The sequence below is a fragment of the Trichomycterus rosablanca genome, chromosome 11, assembly GCF_030014385.1.
Source record: "Trichomycterus rosablanca isolate fTriRos1 chromosome 11, fTriRos1.hap1, whole genome shotgun sequence".
NCBI lineage: Eukaryota > Metazoa > Chordata > Actinopteri > Siluriformes > Trichomycteridae > Trichomycterus > Trichomycterus rosablanca.
Genome location: NC_085998.1, coordinates 12,320,305 through 12,346,886, shown reverse-complemented (window position 1 = coordinate 12,346,886; position 26,582 = coordinate 12,320,305). Strand labels below are relative to the sequence as shown.

At 37.9% G+C, this 26,582-nt stretch overlaps 2 protein-coding genes across 4 annotated transcripts; both read right to left on the bottom strand.

Moving 5' to 3' along the window:
* Positions 1 to 6,932: 6,932 nt before the first annotated feature.
* Positions 6,933 to 13,273, bottom strand: LOC134323607 (UDP-glucuronosyltransferase 2B31-like). 2 transcript variants are annotated; one of them, XM_063005158.1, is made up of 2 exons: positions 13,229 to 13,273; positions 6,933 to 10,689 (listed from the first exon to the last, which is right to left on the bottom strand). In XM_063005158.1, the coding sequence occupies exon 2, from the start codon at positions 10,649 to 10,651 to the stop codon at positions 9,074 to 9,076; it is 1,578 nt and encodes a 525-aa protein (XP_062861228.1). In that variant the 5' UTR covers positions 10,652 to 10,689; positions 13,229 to 13,273; the 3' UTR covers positions 6,933 to 9,073. The 2 variants fall into 2 exon arrangements, with proteins under 2 accessions (XP_062861228.1, XP_062861227.1); XM_063005157.1 differs by lacking the exon at positions 13,229 to 13,273 and adding an exon at positions 11,566 to 11,633.
* Positions 13,274 to 14,727: 1,454 nt separating this feature from the next.
* On the bottom strand, positions 14,728 to 26,251 carry chrna5 (cholinergic receptor, nicotinic, alpha 5). Of its 2 annotated transcripts, none has more exons than XM_063005161.1 (8): positions 26,182 to 26,251; positions 21,356 to 21,507; positions 20,619 to 20,663; positions 19,430 to 19,539; positions 18,861 to 19,038; positions 17,484 to 17,816; positions 15,540 to 15,884; positions 14,728 to 15,396 (listed from the first exon to the last, which is right to left on the bottom strand). In XM_063005161.1, exons 1-8 carry the CDS (start codon positions 26,249 to 26,251, stop codon positions 15,238 to 15,240), a joined length of 1,392 nt encoding a protein of 463 aa, XP_062861231.1. In that variant the 3' UTR covers positions 14,728 to 15,237. The 2 variants fall into 2 exon arrangements, with proteins under 2 accessions (XP_062861231.1, XP_062861229.1); XM_063005159.1 differs by having other exon boundaries at positions 21,356 to 21,532; positions 26,192 to 26,251.
* Positions 26,252 to 26,582: the final 331 nt, after the last annotated feature.

Sequence of the window (26,582 nt, the reverse complement as noted above, 5' to 3'; positions counted from 1 at the left end):
CTGCCTTGCAGTTGGCTAAAGCTGATGGGGGTTACTAGGTCAACCAGCTGTGGTTTTTAACCTTTAATGTGTCTGTAAATATCCCTTGTGTGTGCAAATAAAGCAAAGGTGTTGGAACTTGGACTCTTGAGCTTCTGTCCTCATTCTGTCTCCTGCTCTTGGCACAACCTACCATATTCCTTTTTACAGTAATCCATAATCATTGTTTTTCTATCTTTCAGATAAACAAGATATACAATAAACAATAAAGACTGATCAAGCTGATCTAATGTCCAGTCAAAAAAGAAAAAGCCCTTTTTTAATAATCAGATAAAACAAAGATATACATGTTGAATTTAATTTGATCAGTTCTAATTGTATTATATCTATTAAAAATTTAAACAAATACAAATCTAAGCAAATAAATCCTTTGACCCAGCCGATTCAATTTGTGTTTAAATGTGAAGGGTTAAATTAAAGAAGCCCCTTTATCTCCCTATTTTGTCAGTAAAAATATGGGTCCAGCTATAAATTTTAAGAAGGCCAGAAGAATTTGATATAATGAGACCAATTTTAAATAACGGTAAAACTGACAAATCATACCTTCCCTTTAAATGGGTGGGTTTTATTATCACTAACTTCATCACAAGTTCCACCCACTGTTGGGACACGTGTAATATAGAAATGTCAGTAGAGATGGTTTTACACAGACACATTTATATGTAACACAAATTTGAGTATAGTGAAGTCTCACACGGACCTGCAGTTATGGCTATTCTTGTGTTTAATTAATAAATAGTAAACTAAAGTAATTAAAGTAAGCAAAGACAACTGCTTTAACTGTCTATTATGTTTACTAAAGAGCATAAGAGAACAGAATAATAAGAGAACTCAAGCGCTGCTGGAGTTTTTAAATACAGTGTCCACTTATTGTCCACTCTATTAGACACTCCTACCTAGTTGGTCCACTTTGTAGATGTAAAGTCAGAGACGATCACTCATCTATTGCTGCTGTTTGAGTTGGTCATCTTCTAGACCTTCATCAGGGGTCACAGGACGCTGCCTACTGGGCGCTGTTGGCTGGATATATTTTTGGTTGGTGGACTATTCTCAGTCCAGCAGTGACAGTGAGGTGTTTAAAAACTCCATCAGCACTGCTGTGTCTGATCCACTCATACCAGCACAACACACACTAACACACCACCACCATGTCAGTGTCACTGCAGGTCCACCATCCAAATAATACTTACTCTGTAGTGGTCCTGGGAGAGTCCTGACCATTGAAAAACAGCATGAATGGGGGCTAACAAAGCATACAGAGAAACAGATGGACTACAGTCAGTAATTGTAGAACTACAAAGTGAGTCTATATGGTCAGTAGAGCTGATACAATGGAAAGTGTGTGTAGTAACAAGGATGTGGTTGTTTTGTTATGGCTGATCAGTATGGCTGATTTGTGGCTAGTGGAATTAATTTGTGGCTATGCGGCACAGTGGCTTAGTGGGTAGCACTGTTGCCTCACAGCAAGAAGGTCCTGGGTTCGATCCCCAGGTGGGGCGGTCTGGGTCCTTTCTGTGCGGAGTTTGCATGTTCTCCCTGTGTCCGCGTGGGTTTCCTCCGGGTGCTCCGGTTTCCTCCCACAGTCCAAAAACATGCCACCAGGCTAATTGGAAACACTGAATTATCCTATAGATACCTAGCCGCTAGATGCACAAACCAGCGCATTGTAGTGCCGGCCCCAAGCCCGGATCAAATAGGGAGGGTTGTGTCAGGAAGGGCATAAAAATTGTGCCAAATCAATGTGGATCATAATCCGCCGCAAGCCGACCCCGCAACCGAATGGGACAAAGGAAGAAGAGGAAGAAGAAGGAATTAATTTGTGGCTAGTATACAATTGCAAATACTCCACACTTCACTAACAGTATCGTTGCAACCTCTCAGTAAGGCACTCCACCAGTCCAGTCCAGGCACTCCAATTAAGGAAATTATTAAATGAATAATTCTATTTTGCAACATCACATCTATGCTATTATGCAAAGTGGATGTGTATCCCACGTTGGCAGTAAGGTAGCACATGCTACAAATGATCAAGCCAAACGTACTCAATATTATGGTATATCCAATAATTGTTTTACTTATTGTGTGCATATTATTAACCTTTTAGAATTGTTTTCTATGCACGTGTTATATAAACGAACTACTCAAACAATCATATAAAAATGTATTTGATTTGGACTGGTTTTTGAGTTTTGGACTCAGAGGAACAGGTCCTGGGAAAATTGCCATAATGTTATCAACAAGTCTTGGGACACATCCTTTTTCCTGTGTGGATAAAAACACTTAACAAACTATTTTGGTACCTGGACTTAGATCCCTTTCTCACGCAAAAGGGTGGCCAACGCACACACTTAAGGTTTGTATAAAAGATGAGTAAATGGGTTATAGTCCTCTGAGGTGTGTATTTATCACCAGATCTAATTAAGTATGCCAGACGGAGGATCCTGGTTTAACCACCTGAGGAGTGTGGTGAATGACAGTCCACTGAAATCTAACCTTGTTATTGGTCTCATCATGATGGGCTTGGAGAAGCTGGTGGAGATGGATTTTGAGTGTCCGTGCAAACATTTACTGAACATTATATTTGGAACGTGTTACTTCGCCATCCCGACGTTGATCACGTTAGCGATCGGTTTTTCTTTAACCCTGTAAGCTACTACAGGGTTTTTTCAACCCAACTACATTTTTTCAAGCCAAACATAATTTGTCAGTGGGAGTCTTATAGGGTTCATTTTTGATTAATAAATTGACTAAAGAGGCATAAAAAGTGTACAGAGCAACAGCTGGGCTACACTCTGTAATTGCATACCCACCAGGTACAGTGGACCCTTGACTTATGAATTTAATTGGTTCCAAAGCACTGTTCTTAAGTCAAACTGTTCGTTAGTTAAACCTTATTTTTCCCATAAGAAATAATGTAAACAGAATTTATCTGTGCCAGACCTCCCAAACCACCCCCTTACCTAACCTTTCTAATGTCTTAAATGGTCTTTTTTGTTATAAATACAAGTTTATTTTCCCTTGAATCCTAAATTATAGAATAGACATTACTGTAATAAACAATAATAAACAACAATACACAGTAGTAGTACTGTACGTGTACTGTACTATACACTATAATACATTTCCTTCTTTTTTTCCCTTCTTTTTTTATAAAATGTATCTACCAGAAACTACAATAACTCTCACATTTCTCTATTATTTCCTTCTTTATTTCAACAGTATTGTATTTTGTAGGTGTAATTGCACGAAAGAAAGAATACTTTACTCAGCGATTTCCTTCTTCTCTCTCACTCCCCTCTGTCTGATACACAGAGACAGCTACTGGCAGGAGTAATTATATGACACAACAAATAGTGATTTTTTTCATTTTCTCAGCACTGTGCTTCCTCTGCAGCTTCTTTGGGGACATTTTAATGTTGAATTTTACAAAATATTAAGAAAACACTGGAAAAACATAGTCCGCTGTCCAAATGTTCGCTCACTGTATATATATAGAGAGAGAGACGGTTGGAGTGAACTTGTTCGCGAGGACACGTGTTGAAAAAGATCGTTCATAACCCAAAATATTCGTATGGTAAACTGTTCGTAACTTAAGGGTCTACTGTACATCATATTATAGGTGTATATTGTATGACAGGTATATACACAAGCTTCTCTAAAAGGTGTAAAAATGCTTAGAGCTTTTTCTTGTACCAGCCAGCTGCAAATTTACACAGAGAGCATATACAGAGGATCACACTATTCTCTTGCATTTTTTTGCATTCTTGCATTTTTTCTCATCAAAAGAAATTTGAATCTTTAATACAGTATTTATCAGTTCAACTCATTACAAGTTCTATAGATATTTCTTTTAGTCACAATTTTTAACTAACTTAAAACCTTGTGTTTCAGATCATTGGCATGGTGCTGCTAGTTTTGATCACGATACTTGTACTGTGTGCATCCTGCTTGACACAGCAAAACACCCTGTCCATAAATGAAGAAGAGAGAGGACAAGAGCTTGCAACTTTATAGGGAGCAGTGGAACATAACAGCTTATTTTTATTCAAAAATTTATTATATATCTATGAAATTGTCCATGAAAATCCTGAGAAACTATGACAACAAAAAGACAAAATTAAAAGTTAAAAATGCAGCCATCAAATTGCGAATACATATACTAGTATATACACTGATCAGCCATAACATTAAAACCAGCTCCTTGGTTTTACACTTACTGTCCATTTTATCAGCTCCACTTACCATATAGAAGCACTTTGAAGTTCTACAATTACTGACCGTAGTTCATCTGTTTCTCTACATACTTTTTTTAACCTGCTTTAACTCTGTTCTTCAATGGTCAGAACCCCCACAGGACCACCACAGAGTAGATATTATTTGGGTGGTGGATCATTGTCAGCATTGCAGTGACACTAACATGGTGGTGGTGTGTTAGTGTGTGTTGAACTGGTGTGAGTGGATAAGACACAGCAATGCTGATGGAGTTTTTAAACACCTCACTGTCACTGCTGGACTGAGAATAGTCCAGCAACCAAAAATATATCCAGCCAACAGCGCCCCGTGGGCAGCGTCCTGTGACCACTGATGAAGGTCTAGAATATGACCAACTCAAACAGCAGCAATAGATGAGTGATCATCTCTGACTTTACATTTACAAGGTGGACCATCTAAGTAGGAGTGTCTAATAGAGTGGACAGTGAGTGGACACGATATTTAAAAACTCCAGGAGCGCTGCTGTGTCTGATCCACTCATACCAGCACAACACACACTAACACACCACCACCATGTCAGTGTCACTGCAGTGCTGAGAATGATCCACCACCTAAATAATACCTACTTTGTGGTGGTCCTGACCACTGAAGAACAGGGTGAAAGCAGGCTAAAAAAGGATGTAGAGAACTAGATAAACTACAGTCAGTAATTGTAGAACTACAAAGTGCTTCTATATGGTAAGTGGAGCTAATAAAATGGACAGTGAGTGTAAAAACAAGGAGGTGGTTTTAATGTTATGGCTGATCGGTGTATATATAGTATACATATTAAACAGTGAGATTATTTAGTTGACAATATTAAAATTTGTATTTGTACTGTTTGTTATCAAATACAGTTTAAAGAGAATTTCCTGGGGTGTCAATAATTGTGGGTTTTGTTAAAAATAATTATTTCTTAATGAGAAATATTTTTCTCTAAATAAATTCACTAACAATTTCTTCTCAATATTAAGCCAAAGGATAAATTTCTTATAACCCTATTTAAATATTTTTCTAGGGTTGCCAATAATTGTGGAGGGGACTATTATCCACTTATTATTATAACAATTGGAGATCTCCATTTCCAAACAATAACTGTTTTACTCATCATCAGGATGCAATAATTGTGTGGAGAACTGTAATACTAGGACTATGGGAACGTAGTCTAAAGGAGTTTTAACACCTGCACTCACTATCAACCAATGTTTTACTGATGAATCCAAACACCAGTGATAAATCCAAAATACATGGAACACATCATGTAATTTAACATCAAGTGTCACTTCACTAAGTTTCATGTTGGTCACGTACATTTGAAGTGCCCAGTGCTAGTGAAGTAAATTGTTAAAAACTTTGAGATGAAGTTTGTTTGTTTATTAGGATTTTAACGTCATGTTTTACACATTGGTTACATTCATGACAGGAACAGTATCATTACACAAGGTTTATCAGTTCACAAGACACCTGTTACGTTGTTCATTACAATGTTTCAATAAAAGTTCTGAAAATGTAAAAAAATATATATGTGGTTAAAATGTAAAATGTATTTGTTAAAAGTAAAACTTATTTGTGCTTTGAATTAAAATGCATGAATAGTGTTTTATTTTTACCCCAATCTAGTCGTATTCAATTACGCCATTGCGCTTCCTCTACTGTTTTTGATGTCCACTCCTTATCAAAGAGAGCCGTGCAGTAACTAACTGCTTCTTTTTCACCTGCATAAGGTGGATTCATATGGAAATCCGTATCACGCACAGAGATTATCCCCAGTTTCTGTGCAGGCAGCATCAAACAGCCAGCAGAGGTCATAATTACACCAGCCATGAGGAATCCCATCAAGCATTTGCAAAAAAATTGCTTTGGAAATTGCACGTTTTTTTACCTGTATTGTTGAAAGTATGTTGTCTTCCCAAAAGTCGGTTCAGGTGAGGACTTTATTGAAGAAACATTTCAATATAACTCTCTCCGTGCACTTTACCCCAGCTGCCATTTGCCGATCCTTTTTCGTTTGGTTGCTGAGTGGGCAGTAAAAAGTCGTTCTAGTCCTTTGCCGGTAGGTAGCTTTGTTGTCTTCAAAGATGAAAGCAGCCTCCTACTCACTGTATCGCACTAAAGCCAGAATATAACCTTTCTTTTTCTTCACGCAATTTGTTTTTCACTTTTCTGGCATGTTCAATAAATATTTTTTTTATTCCAGTTACTTCTGAGGTACTAAAAGCTCCGTTTTTGCCACCAAGCTGGTCCTACGGCAAGAGGACAGTGATGACCACAGCAGTATACTAGGTTCAGGTCATTATTTATCATTACATTGTTACAATGAGACGTGTACGTGTTGTAATTCAACATACACTGAAATGGAATGTCTGCCTGTAATTGTGTCCCCACTGCTGTTGAGACCATAACACGCTCATACCATGACAGTTATTGCCTTTTACTTTGTGTTAATAACTATTTGGTTGGTTCTTTTTTGCTTTGGTTTGTAGATTATGATACTCATAATTTTCAAAAAGAATTGAACAATTAAAAGGTGGACTCATTAGACCGCATCAGGACATCTCCGTAAAACTATTGCATGTTAGCCACTAGGCAGATAGAAGATTCATGGTCATAGGGGTCAAGAGAAAAAAACAATGAGATGAGGGTCAAAGTGCAAGGTGAGTTTATTTAGTCCAACAAGTACTCCAACAAGGTGATTATTTTTAACAAATACAAGGCTCATAGCAGCCTGAACTACCCGGTTGTAGGTTATATTCTCTGTCCATCGAGAAATCACAAGTAAGTTTATACACTAGTACCAACTCAGATCCTGAACATTTGACTCATTCGAATCAATAAGGCTCACCCAAATCCACAACTTAACAAACGGAACTGTCGGCCATACGCTTGCTTATTTTATCTTTTAGATACAAAATATAATCAAACAGCATTTTTAAAAGCAGTATTATTTACCATTAAGACCATTTTCTATTTCAAAGAAATAATGAAACATGCCTAAACTAGGATGTGTAGTCCAGTATGACATAATTCACATGTGTATACAAAGGTTGTTTCCTAAATACCGCCACCACCACTTAGCAAGCATGTGTTTAGAACACTATAGATCAGACACAAACAGATCTATCAGACACGTGACATTATTTCTGGCTAGACATGGATTCTTACTGAAGGCATGATTAATTATAAAATACATACTCAACACATCTAGTACACTTAGAAAATGTGCAATAATCTCCCAAAATGAAAGTGCCTATTTATTCTTATTTTACAACCCCTGTCTGTGTTCACTGTATCACAGTTTTCACAGGGCCCTTGAGCTGCACACCATAACAGAACAGTAACAAACCATCTGTAATAAAGTATTTATTTAACACAACATATTTTTGAATGTCATTTTTTTTCCATGTTGATTAAAAATGTTGGTAAATCTAGCTATTTAATTTAAATGTAAGGTATGTGTTTGCACTGGAAAATGTAACAATAAGTATTGTTGTATTTAATCCAGAACTATTTACTAAAAGGGTTTTAAAAAAAGTGTGGAACAGATTTTGGACTGAGCAGTTGCTGCCTGATCTAAACAGAATGAATGGAGAAGCTATTGGAGGCCACAGTTTCTAAATAGCCACACACATAGTAAAACTGGCACCACACACTGGATGCAAAAAGGGGCAACATTTAGGATTTAAAAATCAGTAATTGTTCCAGTTGAAGCTGGTCTGACGCAATTCATTGATGCTACTGCACTACACAATGTATAAAAGACAAAAGTTTGGGTGCCCAGGTGGCTAGCACCCCAGCACCAAGATTCTAAATTCTTCGGTTCGAAACTCAGCATTGCCACCGGTCGGCTGGGCACCATCTAGCGAGCATAATTGGCAGTACCTGCAAGAGACATGCTTCTGCTAGGGCAGGATGACCAGACTATGTAGGTGGGGTCTTCAAAAAACGCTGTGTAAAGACCTTGATTGGCAGATAGAGAGGCACCTGTGCAAAGTGCATATGTAAAAAAGGGCTGCGCGTGGGTCGTCGGAGGCATGATCAGCAATATACCCACTTCAACTGCAATCAGGGATTCCCCTACCAGCCAAAAACAAATTGACTACACTAAATTGGGAGAAAATTCAAATTCATTTTGGACTGAGCAGTCGCTGCCTGATCTAAACAGAATGAATTGAGAAGCTATTGGAGGCCACAGTCTGAAAGTTTCTAAATGGCCACAGACATAGTAAGACTGGCACCACACACTGGATGCAAAAAGGGGCAACATTTAGGTTAAACATTTAGGATTTAAAAATCAGTAATTGTTCCTGTTGAAGCTGGTCTGACATGTTTCATTGATGATACTGCACTACACAATGTATAAAAGACAAAAGTTCATGCTATAATTATTTTTAATTGACTACACTATTAAAAGGAGATGGTGGCTCAGCGAGTAGCACTGTCGCCTCACAGCAAGAAGGTCCTGGGTTTGATCCCCAGGCGGGGCGGTCAAGTTTGGGATCAGCCAGGCGCCAACACATAGGCAAGACTAGTTGCACCTGCATGAGGGTAAAGTTCATTGTTGCAATACAATTGCGACCTCTGAATTGCTATCTGATCAAGGCACCTGCACTAGCAATGGATTATTGGAGGAGCTAAGCGTGTTTTACCAAATGTGATGGAGCAAATGGTTTACTAATCATGATCAATGTGTACAAAAGGATTTATATTTAAATTACGCTGCCAGATAATGACCAAATCATTATACTGCTTGTTAATGTAGTTATTACAATTTTGCTGTGTCAAATCAGTCCTGCTTAACTCTTGTTTTCATACACGGCCTGCAACATACGTACCGAATAATTGCAAAAATAACAAAAACTGAACCCAACGCAACCAGGATTAAGAACGCTACAACATCAACACTGTAATATATGTACCAAGGCATTTTGTAGGACTCAGTTCGCAGATGTGAGGCACCTTTGTGCCTCATTACAAACTCAATCCAGAAGATGGCATTGTCAAGTGGATGAACTGGTTTGTCTTTAATGAGACTAGACAATCTCTGCATGTTTATACTATATGATGGATTGTCAAGAACTTCTTGTATAGCCTGCAGAAACACCTCCTCATTAATTGTGGCTATATCCAGTACCTGAGCTACACCTTTATATTTCATCCTTGAGAGATTGTCATGTTGGTCAAAAACTAGAGGTAGTCCAACTATCGGCATACCATGATAAATTGCCTCTAAAAGTCCATTAGTTCCCCCGTGGCTCACAAAAACTTTGGTTTTGGGATGTCCGAGAAGATCATTCTGTGGCAACCAGTCCACCAGTTTGGTATTGTTGCCAAGAGTGGTTGGTCTTTTACCTGAGTATCTCCAGATCACTTTTTGAGGAAGCTTGGAGAGACCAGCAGCCATTTCATCAGCTATATCACTAGGGAGCTCGCCAACCAAAGTTCCTAATGATACAATAACAACTCCGTGCTCTCCAGAACTTTCCACAAAGTCCTTAAGATCATCCGGGAGAGCTTGTGAAGGTTTGCATTGAAAGCAGCCCATGTAAACAACGTTGGGCATTAATGGCCGAGGAAACTCAAAAACAAAATCAACTCTCATAAGCCAGATGTCGGCTGCTTGGAATAATTCAAAATAGCTAACGTCTGGACTAAAGTATCGGCTACACAAAGCACTGTAATAAGGACCTACAATGCGCTTATACAGAAAAAGTCTTACATGGTAGAAAAGCATGTTATAGACCCTTTGAAAAAACGTCATTTGGTCCGTCAACATGGATAACGGAAACGGAACGTAGGACAGCGGTGAAGGTGCAATTGTGAAATGCGCTTCTCCATGAATAGTCCAACGGACATTGAAAACCAAAGGCAGGGTAAGATAATGCGCTAGCACAACTCCACCACCGTTCGCAGGGTCTGTAAGCATCAAGTCGTACCTTGCATTCTTGATCGAATTGATCAATTTTTCATCCTCGATAATATGAATGACCATTTCGCATATATTCCTATGCATCTCTGAAAATCTATCCTTCAGTTCCATGTCCAAGCTGAGTCGAGTCCAAAAAGAGCTGCCTTCCCGTCGAATCTGCAACTGTCTGGAAACAAAGATGTTAAAGAAGGCCTCATTACCGCCCACTGCAAAATCAACGGTTATACAGTCATAGTGGTCTGAGTGTTCCTTAATGTACCAGCTATCAGCCGGTCGAATGACAGTAACATGGTGGCCTTTATTGTGCAGCTCCTTAATCAAGATATTCATGTTAACCCAGTGGCTGCCATCATGAGGAAACACCAGGATCTTTCCACAGTGGGTAAGGCCTGCCAATATAAGGGCGATGGTAATCTGAAAAGCAGCATGAATCATGTTTGTAAAATGTCCATTTGAAGCAAACGGAAGGCTGTCTGAAAGGCAGAAAGAAGTTATGATTAGCATATTTAAACACATTAATGTTTTACTTCGGTTACATTCATGACAGGACAGGTAGTTACTGGTTACACAAGATTAATCAGTTCACAAGTTTAATGTCAAACACAGTCATGGACAATTTTGTAGACCTTCTTGTTGTGAGGCGACAGTGCTATCTACTGAACCATCACTTTTATTTAAGGTGACTTACAAATGTGATCGTATACAATGCAACCCTCAGTTTCATGGACTGTATTCAATAACAGTAATCACTTTAAATAAAACGCCTGCTACATTCTATAAAAGTAAATCTTATAATGGCTATTTCAGATAAGACAATGTACAATGTTTCAAAGCACAAGTCATCTCAACCTGGTAAATAATGAGGAACTAAATGTGTTTGACCACTTGTAATATATTCTGGACAGATTCACTGGTACAGACACACTAGCAAATCCTGTAAGTATGCACCATATATTAAAAATGTCACGTATAAGCCCTTGCGTCTAAAAACATGCAAACTCGACACAGAAAGGACCCGGACCGGACCGGACCGCCCCACCTGGGGATTGAACCCAGGACCTTCTTGCTGTGAGGCGACAGTGCTACCCACTTAGCCACCGTGCCGTGAATCTTGTGTAATGAGTAACTACCTGTTTCTGTCATGAATGTTACCAAAGTGTAAAACATGACGTTACAATCCTAAAAAAAATACATTTTCCCCGGGTTTACCAGCTCGGTGGGTGCAACCTGCCTACGTGTTTACGCCAAGGCTGTTCACATTGTTCGAATAAATGCATTTTATTACATCCTCGAGAGATAAAACAAAAACAGCTTAGGCGCGAAATTTTTAATATATGGTGCATACTTACAGGATTCAACAGTGTGTAAAGCCCGCAAAACTAGTACTGGGCCTCGTCAGAACACAACACGCGTTCGCGACTCCAGGCTAACTGGCACGAGATCTGTTTGTTGACTGTCCTGCGCGCGCGCTTCTCGGTCGAGCGCTCGCGTCACTGTCTGCTATGGAACGCCAAAAGGCTCAACCCTAGGGGGGCGTTCCCATGAGAAGCGAAAATCGTCGCTTTGCTCAGGGCTTGTCTTGAATATGCAACCGTCAAATCCACTCTGAAAGCATCCACATACATATACACCTCCTTGTTTCGACACTCGCTGTCCATTTTATCAGCTCCACTTACCATATAGAAGCACTTTGTAGTTCTACATTTACTGACTGTAGTCCATCTGTTTCTCTGCATGCTTTGTTAGCCCCCTTTCATGCTGTTCTTCAATGGTCAGGACCCCCACAGGACCACTACAGAGTAGGCATTACTTGCCAACAGCGCCCCGTAGGCAGCGTCCTGTGACCACTGATGAAGGTCTAGAAGATGACCAACTCAAACAGCAGCAATAGAGGAGCGATCATCTCTGATTTTACATCTACAAGGTGGACCAACTAGGTAGGAGTGTCTAAAAGAGTGGACAGTGAGTGGACACAGCATTTTAAAACTCCAGCAGCACTGCTGTGCCTGATCCACTCATACCAGCACAACACACACTAACACACCACCACCATGTCAGTGTCACTGCAGTGCTGAGAATGATCCACCATCTAAATAATACCTGCTCTGTAGGGGTCCTGACCATTGAAGAACAGGGTGAAAGCAGGCTAAAAAAAAAGCATTCAGAGAAACAGATGGACAACAGTCAGTAGTTGTAGAACTACAAAGTGCTTCTACATGGTAAGTGGAGCTGATAAAATAGACAGCGAGTGTAGAAACAATGAGGTGGTTTTAATGTTATGGCTGATCGGTGTATGTTTAGCTGTATGTATGTTTCCTTACTGTTTCACTTCTAAACTTGTGTTATAGCTCAGGGTGCTGAGAACAGCTTTTTCAAGAGAGTCTAAAACGCTTATTGTAAAAAAAAAGCTTAACTTCAGTAATGGAATTCCACGGCCCTTGTTTTAGTACGTCACATTAAACTTTGTTCATGTTAAGCATTGTTCGTACTGCCTGCGTTGCTTTTACTGTGTCATATCAAACAATTCACTCATTGGAGGCGCTTTGAAAAGGTCAGTGGCAAACTGTGTTAAAGTGCAATCAGCTGCAGCAAGTGCGTTCACGAGCCCATTATGGCAAAAGTGTGCGGTGCGAGCCACTTCAGAGCATGAGACATGTTAGAACTGTGGGAAGGCTTTTTGATTTTACTACTATACTATACTTTACATACTATTGTAACACCTGCAGAATTTGGCTTAGTATTGTCACATTAAGCATATGTCGCTCAATATGTGTACATTTCTTTCAGCTTTATTCAGAGTCTTACTGTCCTTACTCGTACTATGGTCCCTAATACATTCACATACAGCAATGAATATTGTCTTTGGAATTTTACACTGGCTAGACGCTTCCTCTTTGGCCTGGAAAATAAATTGTCAGTATGTCCATAAACAATCTGAAAAGTCGATTAATCAGACTTCAACAGCATACAGTTTACTTAGGCCTACATGTACAGCATTTAGAGATGACTTACAGATACTGGTGAAGTTCAGCTGCTGTTATCAGCATAGATTGGAACAATAATATTGGCCCATTTAAAAATAACAGGAATAAAGAGGAGAGCAGAACCAAGCACAGAGACTGATAAGAAGGCCCACAGGAAAACTCGATCCAGCACTTGAGCCACAAACTTCCAGTCTTGAACAACCTAAGGAAAAACACACGATTGAAAGAGCATGTCCACAAAAATACAAATTTATTTAATTGTCTAATTAAAAATTATAATTCCTGGTAAAATTGATATAAACATGAATTTGTGCCAACAGCCATTGTGAAGTATGTTTTATCATTTAGTGTAACAAATATTCAATAACAGAGACAACAAAAATTGAAAATTACATAGATACACACACAGATACATACATACATACAAAACCACCATTCCAAAAAATGTTGAGACAGTATGTGAAATGCTTAAAAAAGTAGAAAGCAGTATTTTGCAACAATCGTCTTGTCAAAAAACACAACATTTAATGTGTAACTTTTAAATGTTATAGTTTTACTGTAAATATACATTCATAACATGTGCCTAAAAAGTTGGGACTAGAGCATGTTTACCACAATCATTTGAAAACTAAGGATACCAATTGATCCCGTCTTTAGCCTGACAACAATACCAGGCCTTTGTTGTTGTATTTTGTGCATAAAAATGCCTCATGGTTTTAGCATGAGATGTTTAAACTGTAGGAAGGTCAGTGTACTTTTTGATTTTACAGTCATGCTATGTAACACCTGCAGAATTTGGCTTGGTATTGTTACATTAAGCATGTTGCTCAATATGTGTACATTTCTTTCAGTGTTATTAAAGGTCTTACTGTCCTTACTCATACTACGGTCCCTAATACATTCACATACAGCAATGAATCCTGTCTTTGGAATTTTACACTGGCTACACGCTTCCTCTTTGGCCTGGATCAGACTTCAACAGCATACAGTTCACTTAGGCCTACATGTACAGCATTTAGAGATGACTTACAGATACTGGAAAAGTTCAGCTGCTGTTATCAGCATAGTTTGGAACAATAATATTGGCCCATTTATAAATAACAGGAATAAAGAGGAGAGCAGAACCAAGCACAGAGACTGATAAGAAGGCCCACAGGAAAACTCGATCCAGCACTTGAGCCACAAACTTCCAGTCTTGAACAACCTAAGGAAAAACACAAGATTAAAAGAGCATGTCCACAAAAATACAAATTCATTTTTAATTGTCTAATTAAAAATGATCATTCCTGGTAAAACTGATATAAACATGAATTTGTGCCATTGTGAAGTATGTTTTATCATTTAGTGTAACAAAAATCAATAACAGAGGCAACAAAAATGGAAAATTACATAGATACACACACAGATACATACATACAAAACCGCCATTCCAAAAAATGTTGAGACAGTATGTGAAATGCTTAAAAAAGTAGAAAGCAGTATTTTGCAACAATCGTCTTGTCAAAAAACAACATTTAATGTGTAACTTTTAAATGTTATAGTTTTACTGTAAATATACATTCATAACATGTGCCTAAAAAGTTGGGACTGGAGCATGTTTACCACAATCATTTGAAAACTAAGGATACCAATTGATCCCGTCTTTAGCCTGACAACAATACCAGGCCTTTTTTGTTGTATTTTGTGCATAAAAATGCCTCATGGTTTTAGCATGAGACATGTTTGAACTGTAGGAAGGTCAGTGTACTTTTTGATTTTACAGTCATGCTATGTAACACCTGCAGAATTTGGCTTGGTATTGTCACATTAAGCATGTTGCTCAATATGTGTACATTTCTTTCAGTGTTATTAAAGGTCTTACTGTCCTTACTCATACTACGGTCCCTAATACATTCACATACAGCAATGAATCCTGTCTTTGGAATTTTACACTGGCTACACGCTTCCTCTTTGGCCTGGATCAGACTTCAACAGCATACAGTTCACTTAGGCCTACATGTACAGCATTTAGAGATGACTTACAGATACTGGAAAAGTTCAGCTGCTGTTATCAGCATAGTTTGGAACGATAATATTGGCCCATTTATAAATAACAGGAATAAAGAGGAGAGCAGAACCAAGCACAGAGACTGATAAGAAGGCCCACAGGAAAACTCGATCCAGCACTTGAGCCACAAACTTCCAGTCTTGAACAACCTAAGGAAAAACACAAGATTGAAAGAGCATGTCCACAAAAATAAAAAAAGCCAACACTATATATATTTCTAAGATTTACATTTGACAAAAAGCAAAAATGGTCACCAGTAACATAAAAATAATATTCCCGGACATCTTCTTACCTCTCTGACTTGGTTCTCCTTTACCACATGAAGAGTGATGTATCTAATTGAATCCAGTGCCGACTGCAGATTGTGTGCTGAACTAAGCAGATGGTTGCCCCCAGGTTTTGAACTCTTTCCACCATTTAATTCTGCTGTTCCTGACGAGGCGTAGCGGTCCACATGGCTACGCATGCAGAGAAGCTTGGGCAGACTGTGTAGGAAGATGCGGCGGACCCAGGGTGCCATGTCGTTATGCGTGGACGAAGAGCGGTGGTGAATGTTGATGGCAAAGACTGTGATGATGATGGACAATGTGACAAAGATCATAGTGAAGACCAGATACTCCCCAATGAGTGGAATCGCCTAGAGAAAGGAAAGCAGGGGCTGTCAGGTTCACTTATAACTATCAAAGTTACAAGAGTCTTTATAAAACATTTTTATGATTAAAAGGGAAATTTATTTAAGGTAATATTGGTAATAGGCTAACTGCATTATAAAATATTAGAGCTTTATGCAAATTCATGCAATGTAGCACTGGTTGGAAAAGTGGCATAAATGTGTGGTGTGGCAGCCACTGGTACATAACATTAAATATGAATTTACCCAATATCAACAAATTTTGAAAGCCAATGTATCACACTCAATCAAGAAACTGAAGCTGAAAAGGTTGGGTGCCCCAAAAATATCTTGGAATCAAAAGCCAGTGGACTAGTTTTTGCAAGCTTTTATACACCATAGAGATAAAAATATTGGGACACCCCTTTTAATGATTAAATTAATGTGTTTTAGCCACAACAATTGCTAACAAGTGTAGTAAATCAGTTTTATGTGCTTCCAACTTTGCAGCAACATTTTAGGGAAAGTTCTTTCCTGTTCCATTATTACCATGTCCCTCTGCACAAAGCAGTATCTATAAAAACATGAAGAAATGCTTTGTGTAAAGAAACTCCAGTGATCTGCACAGAGCCCTGACCTTAACCCTACTGAACAGTTTTGGAATGAACCAGAACTGAGACACACGTCAAAGTCTTGTGAAAAGCCTTCACATAGTGGTCCATCTATTTTTATACTATCTACTTTAGGGTGGCACAGTGGCTAAGTGGGTAGCACTGTCACCTCACACCAAGAAGGTCCTAGGTGGGACGGTCCGGGTCCTTTCTGTGTGGAGTTTGCATGTTCCCCCCATGTCTGCGTAGGTTTCCTCTTGGTGCTTCGGTTTCCTCTCACAGTCCAAATACATGCAAGTGAGGTGAATTGAAGACACTAAATTGTCCATAACAGTGTTCGATATAACCTTGTGAACTAATGAATCTTGTGTAATGAGTAACTACCGTTTGAATGAATGAATGTAACCAAAGTGTAAAACATGACGTTAAAATGCTAATAAACAAACATACATCCACTTTTGAAATGGGATGTCCAACAAGCTCATGGTCAGGTGTCCAAATACTTTTGGCCATATAGTGTGTATGCCAAAGGGGGAGTTTATTAATTATGAAGTTGATGTGTGCATTAAAATTAATGAAAAATGTAATTAGTTTCTGATCGCTTCTGATAGCACAGCTGTGATATAAACTTGAGAGCGTAAGATCCCAAGTACTGGACAAGTGTGCTAGAACCTGTGCTGTACCATCCAAGCACCAATGTGTCTAAACTTTGATAATATAAAAGCAGTTGTCAAGCTCTAAAATGAAAATAGTAACCTTACTGTGTAACTATATTACATAATACTTTTCTGTTTTGAACCTGAATTTAGAACTTAATTATCAAATTAGTTAATTAATTGTAGTTAGTTAGTTAGTTAATTAATTAAATAAATACATTAAGTCAATGAAATTCCTCTTTATGTGTAAGATTTATACTACAGTGGTTTAACCTGTTTATATATTTGATTACTGAGTATTAGATGTTGTGACTTTGATTATGGAAAATATTAAATGAATTGAATCGTTAGACACACACCTTGGACGAGGACGGGATGATCTCCTCTATCACTAAGAGAAAGACAGTAAGTGAGACGAGAACTGAAGTACAAAGAGAGATCTTCTCTCCACAGTTAGAAGGAAGGTAGAAAACCAGCACAGTCAAAAAGGACAGTCCAATACAAGGAATGATAAGGAAGAGCGTGTAAAACAGTGGAAGGCGTCGGATGATGAAGGAGTAAGTGATGAAGGGATAGGAACCAGTACTGTCCATCCTTAAACCTCGACTGCCTGTAGCTGTTACAATCTCCCATTCACCATTATCAAAGTAGTCTCGCTTATCCACATGGACGTCCTTTAGGATTATGTCTACCTGAGAAAGAGAGTAAAAATGAGTCAGAAAACTGGACAGATACAATACACCAAATGTATATGGACACCCTATTTCAAAACACTCATTCACTTTCTTAACCGCTTATCCAATCAGGGTTGCGAAGGGGTGCTGGAGTCTATCCCAGCTTTTCAATGGGCGCAAGGCACACAGTAACACCCTGGACAGGGCGCCAATCCATCACAGGGCAGACACACACACACATTCACATATAGGGCAATTCAGTGTCTCCAATTAACCTGACTGCATGTTTTTGGACTGTGGGAGGAAACCACCCACACAGACACGGGGAGAACATGCAAACCACACACAGAAAGGACCCAAACCACCCTTCCTGGGGATCAAACCCAGGACCTTCTTGCTGTGAGGCGACAGTGCTACCCACCGAGCCACCGTGCCGCCCTATTTCAGAACAATGGACAGTAATATGCAACTGCCCTTGAAGAAATTTCTGTCTATTTGCTCACATGATTTTTTTTAAGGTCAGACATCAATTATGGTCAAGGTCGAGGTTAGTACAGGGCACAGGAGTTCCTTCAAACCAAAGTAATTAAATCATGCCTTTATGTGCCATATTTTTTCAGTCATGCTGGAACAGTGAAAGAAATGTTTTTACACTCCTGTTAGTAGTGGTCATCACTTGGACATCTATGTCTACATGGTCTCTGATTACACCTAAACATTACACCACTATGTGTTTACAAAATAATCGATTGTACTTTGTCATTGGTCCATACTATGCAGCTGTAACAGCCTTTACAGCTTAAACTGAACTTTCCATTAAATATTGGGACATAACTGCATCTTCACATTATCATGTCCAAAGTTTTAAAATAGGATATCCATCCAGCTCATGATCAGGTGTCCACACTCTCGGTAATATAGTGTTTATATGGTATAACTATCACTGTATACATCTTTACAACTGCTAAACATATTTAATAATGATCATTTTTATAGTATGTTTTTGATACACAGTAAAATTATAACATTATCAGTATAGCGCAAAGTATTGTCCACTCCTACCTGTGAGCCATCATAGGTCCAGGAACCAAACTTCATGGAGCAGTTCTGAAGATCAAAAGGAAAGAAGGTAACATCTATTGTGCAGGCAGATTTGTAGTTAGCAGGGGGTGTCCAGGAGATCGTGCCATCATACTTTACCACTGCTTTAGTAGCTGTGGCCTCAAAATTTCCATCTGAACTGTTAAAGAATACCATTCATTCATCACTTCCGTAAAGCTAATGGGAACACATTTTAATCTTGAAAACAGTATTTAGTTCTCATATGAAGCAAAAGAAAACACCTATACTGTTTACTCATATAAACATATTTTTAAAAACAGATTAGCAGACTAGCTTTAATTGAATGCAACACATTATCTTGTCTCAATCACCTTACACACTTTTTGTGGTCTTTATTTTGGCACCATAAATTGGCCCATGTATTGTATGTTTGACCATATATGATATTTTACAATCCTAGTCCAACCTAATATTAAAAGCCTTAAATTCTGCACTAATGTTTTATGGTATCTGGTCCATTTACTAGTTTCAGTAAACCTAAGGATGTGGTAGGTAATAGTGGTACATACTTATCAAAGAGAACAATGTCAGGAATCCAGATGGAGTCTGATGGCACTCTAATAGATGTTATACCCAGGTAGTGTTTAGGGTTCCATCTCAGCTTTGTGTCAACCCATTCCTGATCACAAGACATAAAATTAAAAGTCTCAGGAACAAGTTAAATTGTTAGCAGAGGTAAACAAGAACATGTTACTTACGCTGTTACATTTACTTAAGTGACTTTTAATTTGTGGCTATTATTTGATCATGTGTAAAATGTTCTTTTAGTCTGTCACAATTCTTATATGTTTAAGTGTATTGCTACGATATACATTCTACAACAGTGGTCCCCAACCTTTTTTGCACCACAGACTGGTTTCATATAAGATATAATGTCATGGACTGGCGAGGGCGGGGGGGGGGATTTTAAATAGAATAACTATAGAATGGAAAATCAGTGTAAATCCTAAACTTTTTTCGATTCAATGAGATGCTGCTCCCACCTAGTGGTGATAAAAGACAATAACACCCAAAGAGTTGTAGCAACCTCTAATTATTTATTCTTTCTGTGCGGCCTGGTAATAAATGACCCACAGCCCGGTAGTTGTGGACCACCGTTCTACAATATTGTAACGCTGTACTCTTTAAGTTTATGTAGTAAATTGACTTGGACAAATTTTTGATTTAAAAACATTCTTGTGTGTGTTGATAATGTTACTTTGCTTTGGGAATGACAACAACATTTTATTATTCCACATCTTTTGTTTTCTTTATTAAATTTGCTTGATAAATAACAGTACTGGAATATTTTTGTTAAGGTATCACAGTGTGGTGTTGGTACTAGCAATGTAAGAGTAAATTGGGACAATGATTACTACCTTTAACCTGTCTTACTTTGTCACTTCTCTTTTTCTGCCTGGTTAGCCATTTCTCTGTGCAAACCACGACCTTTTACCCTGTTTGGATTGCACTGTATTGCCAGCAGAAATAAGCAGATACCATAAAACTGTCAGAACAGGAGGAAGCAATTTGAGATTAAGGGTAGGTCTGTGCAACAAACATGCCACTGTGCAACAGAAAGAAGGAAAGAAGAAAAACGTGTTTGAATGTCGTCCTTCTGGTAACTGCCTTGGGATCTGGTTACATACCATATGCAACACTAAATCAGTTCAGAAAAAGTAATAGGTGGATAAAAGTAATGTAAGGTAATGTAATTACCTGCTTCATCCAGACATTGGTGGTCATCAGCTGGTTCTTCTCATCCTTGAAGCAAGATCATAACAAAATTAGATATTACCTCTGGTCAGATTAATACCTATGTCACATCTGTATTATATATGTAAACTAAAGTTTGGAGGAAATACTTTTAATGGCATTGTAAATGTGTTTTAAGTTAGTAGAATGCACAAACAGTTAACAGAAACATGATACAGCTGAACATGAAGGTTTACACACCCTTGTAAAAGACATGTCATGGCAGTGATGGCAGTTTACATTATTGTCTTAAAGGCTGATGTGCAAAAACAAGTCTCTGCTTGACCATCAGAGTTTGTTGATAGTCAGATAAATTCATAGAAAGTGACTTTCTTGCACAGCTCATTCTTATTCTTTGTAGACGTTTTGAGTTTAATGACAATTTGGGTTTCTTTTTCCAACCTTAGCAAAGAGACCACGGATTCCTGTGCTTTGTAATAATCTTGCTGTATAAAGTTGCTGTATGTATACTTTTAATTTAGTAGATTCTGTCATAGTTTTAGAATAAACTAATTTAAATATTTCAAAACTCAAATCATAAATGTTTTTGATGAAAATAGTACCTGACAATGGCAGGAATAATTAAAATCCAAACACTGTGATATACAGTACATGTTTTCTCCAAGTGTATGTAAACCTTTCACCTCTTCTACTACTTAAATGGCAAACCTAACTATTAGTAATCATGATATGATATTTACCACATCTACCAGCTGCGTGATGGCCAATCTGAATTTAACCCGTACTGTCCCATTAAGATGTTCCACTGGTCGCACCCATTTCTGGTAGTTGCTGAACAGATCTTTGAGAAGCTTGTCCTCAGTTTTTGCATATGAAGACAGCTTTGGTGGAGCTAAGATTGAACAAAAACAAAAACATAATGTACGTACAGAGTAAGGGTGAATGGTAATGGTTCTGTAACAGATACATTTATCAGACCAGACATTTAGGAGCTTTCCTTACTGTCTCTAAGTTAATAAAATTCTGGCTATAACTGTTGCTAATTATTCCAAAGGCTTTAGCTGACATTGAGGTTAGAGCCCTGTGCAGGCAAGCCAAGTTCTGCTACCAAACTCAGCAAAGCATTTCTGTATGGACTTCACTTTGTTCACAGGTGCATTGCCAAGCTAAAGTAGAAGAGTACCTTTTCAAAACCATGGCATTTTGGTACATTTTATTCTATCACTAATGTTCTTTAAGTTGATTACATGGCTTCATGGTTGATTTTTTTCATCTGTTCCTAATATAGCGTAAGTGTTTTTCTATTAGTGACAACCTTAACCCTCACAATACAAATATCACGGTGGCTCAGTGGGTAGCATTGTCGCCTCACAGCAAGAAGGTCCTGGGTTCAATCCCCAGGTGGGGTGATCCGGGTCCTTTCTGTGTGGAGTTTGCATGTTCTCCCTGTGTCTGGGTGGGTTTAATTTAGAAGCTCTGGTTTCCTCCCACAGTCCAAAGACATGCAAGTGAGGTAAACTGGAAATACAAAATTGTACATGAGTAACTGCTGTTTCTGTCATGAATGTAACCAAAGTGTGTAAAACATGACGTTAAAATCCTAATAAATAATAATAAATAAATAAACAATACAAAAGTATGTACTTTTAGTGTCATACCATACAAATTCTTTATCAAACATAACACAAAATTTACCAGTTAGTGTTTCAAGGTACACCAGACTATTTAACAGTCAGTATATAATTTTGCATAGTTATTCTTACAGAATCAGTTGCTCATGATTTGAAAGATCCAAGAAAGATATCACCCTGGTTATTACCAGTGAGTTATATGTCAGATTCTTTACTCTAAAATAGCAATCTGTTTGTTTGTGTGGAGTCAGAAACACCATCATTGTGTTCCCTTAATCTAATTTAGCTACACAAAGCAAATAACAGCAGGAAGCAGAATATGACTTAGAAAGCTGAATCAGATTACTGAAGGAGCTAAATGAGTTATGAAACTAGATTGTCTAAAATCTGGATGTCTAGCATTGATTAAAATGATATCCATCATCTGCTGTTGTTGTATTGTTCTTAGAAAATGAACGCTTTACACGGTATGTTAAAATTTTGTAGACTTGAGCCTTGGTAATAATGATGTTTCACACTGACAAGCTGAACATGCTATTTTATATACAGTAAATGCATGTGCTTACAATATACGGTTGCATGCTGTGTTTAACTTTCTCACAAACCAACTGTAGATCTGTTTCAAATATTCATTGTGCTTCAATGTAGAACTCCAATTGCAAAATAGGACAGTAAGTAAAATACAAATACAAAGCAGTTATTTGTGATTTGTCTTTTACAGGTAAGCAATTAGAATAGCACAAAGAACATATATTTAAAGTATATTAAAAAGTCTGAACAGGGACAAAACACCAGTTTTGGAACTTTTCACAGGTGATGCTATTATAATGTGGAAAAAAGTAACATCAACTAAAGGGTTCAGTCATTAACAAGCAAGGATGGGTTGAAATACCACACATTAGATGTGACATAATTCATTTTAAAATAGATGTTTTATTGTGAGTACTTTATACAATATATGGCCAAAAGTATTTAGTATTTGGACACATGACCATTAGTTTGTTGGACATCCCAATAAAAAAAAAATGATGGTATTAAAATAGAGTGATCTCTATGTAAGCTTTTTTTTTAGCTATAATAATAGCCACTCTGAGAAAACTTCATACAAGACTTTGAAGTATGTCTATGGAAATTTGTGCCCATTCTGTTGAATAGGCATTTGCATGGCTGGGCACTGAGGTTGGTCAAAAGTCTCAACTAATGTTCCAGTTCATTCCAAAGCTGTGTAGCTGTTTATGAAGCTGAGGTCAGGGCAATGTGCAGGCCACCGGAGTTTCTTTAAACCAAGATGTTCTGTATGTATTCATAGATCTTGCTTTGTACACAGGGGTACAGTCATGTTGGAACAGGAAGGAGCCTTCCCTAAACTGTTGCTGCAAGCATATAATTCAAAGCATGTGATTTTCTTTATATAACTGGCGTATTACACATGTTAGCAATTGTTGTGACTATTCTGTATTTTAAAGCAAGGGCTTTGGGTACAGCATTCAAAGATCCACTAGGGGGCAACAAGATGCTGCGGCAACAGCTCTAAGACTTAGGGTAAACTTATTAGGTAATAAATATAGAATGTTTACCAAAAAATAAATAAATAAAATAAGATTAGGTTTTAATGTATTTTGTAAAGTAACTGCCAGAAAATGCTTTATAAAACATTATAATACATTATTTTTGATTCCTCAATTGCCCAACCTAGCAGCACATATGTTAAGCCACTACCTAACTCTGACCCTAAGAAACAAGGTGAGATGCCTTTTGTTCATCATTTACTTCTGAGAAAGATGTGGTGTGTGAATTACAGCTGTGTAATATATTAACCTGTTTACAGTCTTTGACTATCCTTGCAACACATACATTCCTCTTGAACTATAGATCTCCCATTTATGTGCCTACCCAATTCTCCAGTCAGCCCTCAACCGTTAGCTCAAGCAACCACACATCAATAATTGTGTTTTAGTCAATATGAGAGCAGTTAGCAAATATATTTTGCCTCCGGGCCTTATTACTCTTAACCTTTACATGATGTTACAAGGGCACAGGGGCAGCACGGTGGCTAAGTGTAAGGTCCTGGATTCAATCCCCAGGTGGGGCGGTCCGGATCATTTCTGTGTGGAGTTTGCATGTTCTCCCCGTGTCCGCGTGGGTTTCCTCCGAGTGCTCCGGTTTTCTCCCACAGTCCATGGACATGCAAGTGCGATGAATTGATGTTAAAATTCTAATAAACAAACCAAGGCCAACCTTCCAGAAAGCTGGATGTATCCTAAAATTTCTTTTTTTAGGAAGAATGTAGAGATCTTAATCAAACCAGCTTCTCATTTGATATTACATTGCAGCTGAAACAGTGCAGTGTACTTAGAGGCCAGTGAAGAATTTTTACACTATTTGTTGCTTAGATTCATCAGCAAATATAATACATTTTAATACTTTTAGTATATACACAATATTAAAAGTAAGCATGTACCTCTTGTTGGCTTAACCAATCAACACTGTTCTCATAGTGAGTCTAATTACATGGGTAACTCAGTCCACTGTCTTAAATTATTTTTTCAAGAATTAAACCATTAAAGAATAAATAACAATAAATGTGGAATTGTAAGGCTAATCTGTAGCTCACTTTAAATCATCCCAGGTTTTTATGAATCAAATTCATATTTACACTATTACATAATAAGCAAATTTATTTTAGTCTTTTTAATTATACAAACATCTGCCATCAAACAGATTATCTACAGAGCAGCCCAACAAAATAAAATTGAATTTGATGGTAAGCATTATGTTCATGACGTCAGAAGTTTCATGTATTTGTCTCATGTATTTTTAAGGCTGAGTTTCTAGAGAAATGCAGTAAAGATGATCAAACACACAAAACCATAAAACCAGAAAGTGTTTTTACACTAACTCCTCTGAACGCATTATAGGAAAGAAAAAAAAACCCAAAACTGTCCAAAAATAGCCTTTGGTTGGACTGTTTTTGTAAGAAAGATAAGGTAATTTATGGTATTTAAATAGGATATAAACACAGGATGCAGTACAAAGTCTCAAAAACAGTAGGGCACAGAGTGTATTTGTTCAGTCAATTCTATTAATAAATAACTGGCGGGAATTGCTGCAAATATTTGTAATACTGTTTGTTTGTTTATTTGGATTTTTAACGTCATGTTTTATACCCTTCATTTACATCCATGGCAGAAATGGTAGTTACTCGTTACACAAGGTTCATCAGTTCACAAGGTTATATCGAAACCCACGCAGACACGGGGAGAACACGCAAACTCCACACAGAAAAGACCCGGACTGCCCCACCTGAGGATCGAACCCGGGACTTTCTTGCTGTGAGGCGACAGTGCTACCCACTTAGCCACCATGCCAGCCCAGGTTTTTACAAGGACAAAATAGCATATAAACACAGGATGAAGTACAAAGTTTTAAGGCACATAGTGTGTTTGCTCAGTCAATTCTATTGCTTATTAATTTATCTCAGTAACTGTTTCAACCCAAAAAAGTGTTTTGTCCATCACAGGGCATCACACATCCACTCATTCACTCAATTCCTTATATCCCTAAGCCAACTGGAGCAGCCAGTCCACTTACTGTCAGGTTAGAAAAGATATACAGGAGAAAATATATACAGACAATAAGAGAATATGCCAAACTAAACACAGGCAGTTAGAAAGTGCAAAAACCAAAGCAAGGTTCATAGAATTTTGTCCCACTCACATAAAAATGCCTGCTTTTTTGTTTAACTACTCTTAGTATTAAAAAATGGAAAAGGTCACAAAGTCCACTTCATTTCCAATTTATAACACTGCAAAACGTGGAAAAGTTCAAGGATGGGGGGTGTAGGTAAAGATCTATGCATGTCACTGTAGCTCTGTTCTGTTTGGAAAACAGTGTAACATCCCATATGGTTTGGAGGCAAGGTTAGATGAACTTACCTAAAGAGGAGCAGAGGAGGCAGGAGCAGGCTAGCTGAACCAGACAAAATGTGACTTCAGTCTGTAACATGATGCCCTTAGTAGATTTATGAATTTACAGGCACTACTGACCTAAACAAACTGCATACAGACATACAAACAAAAGACACATAAGAAATGAGGTTTCATGTCTCATGTAACACTTCATATATAGAAATCATGTACACATGCTAAAAAAAATCATCAAAACCTGTGAATACAAAAAAACATCATGACAGTTTATGGTACAAAAACAGAAATTTATAGCTGGGCATAAATTCACAACAAGTAAAACATTCTGCCTTTACTTCCATAAAATGTCATGCATTATGTGGTCAGCATGCATGTTACATACAGGGTCATGCATTCAGATGTTCAGGTCC

Excerpts from the sequence above, each read along its gene's own strand:
- LOC134323607 (XM_063005158.1), bottom strand. The coding sequence starts at position 10,651 with ATGATTCATGCTGCTTTTCAGATTACCATCGCCCTTATATTGGCAGGC.
- chrna5 (XM_063005159.1), bottom strand. The coding sequence starts at position 26,251 with ATGTTACAGACTGAAGTCACATTTTGTCTGGTTCAGCTAGCCTGCTCC. Across the intron at positions 19,540-20,618 it reads CCAATGTCTGGATGAAGCAG|GAATGGGTTGACACAAAGCT; the intron begins GTAATTACATTA and ends TCTTGTGATCAG. Across the intron at positions 15,397-15,539 it reads AGGAGAACCAAGTCAGAGAG|GTTGTTCAAGACTGGAAGTT; the intron begins GTAAGAAGATGT and ends GTTTTTCCTTAG.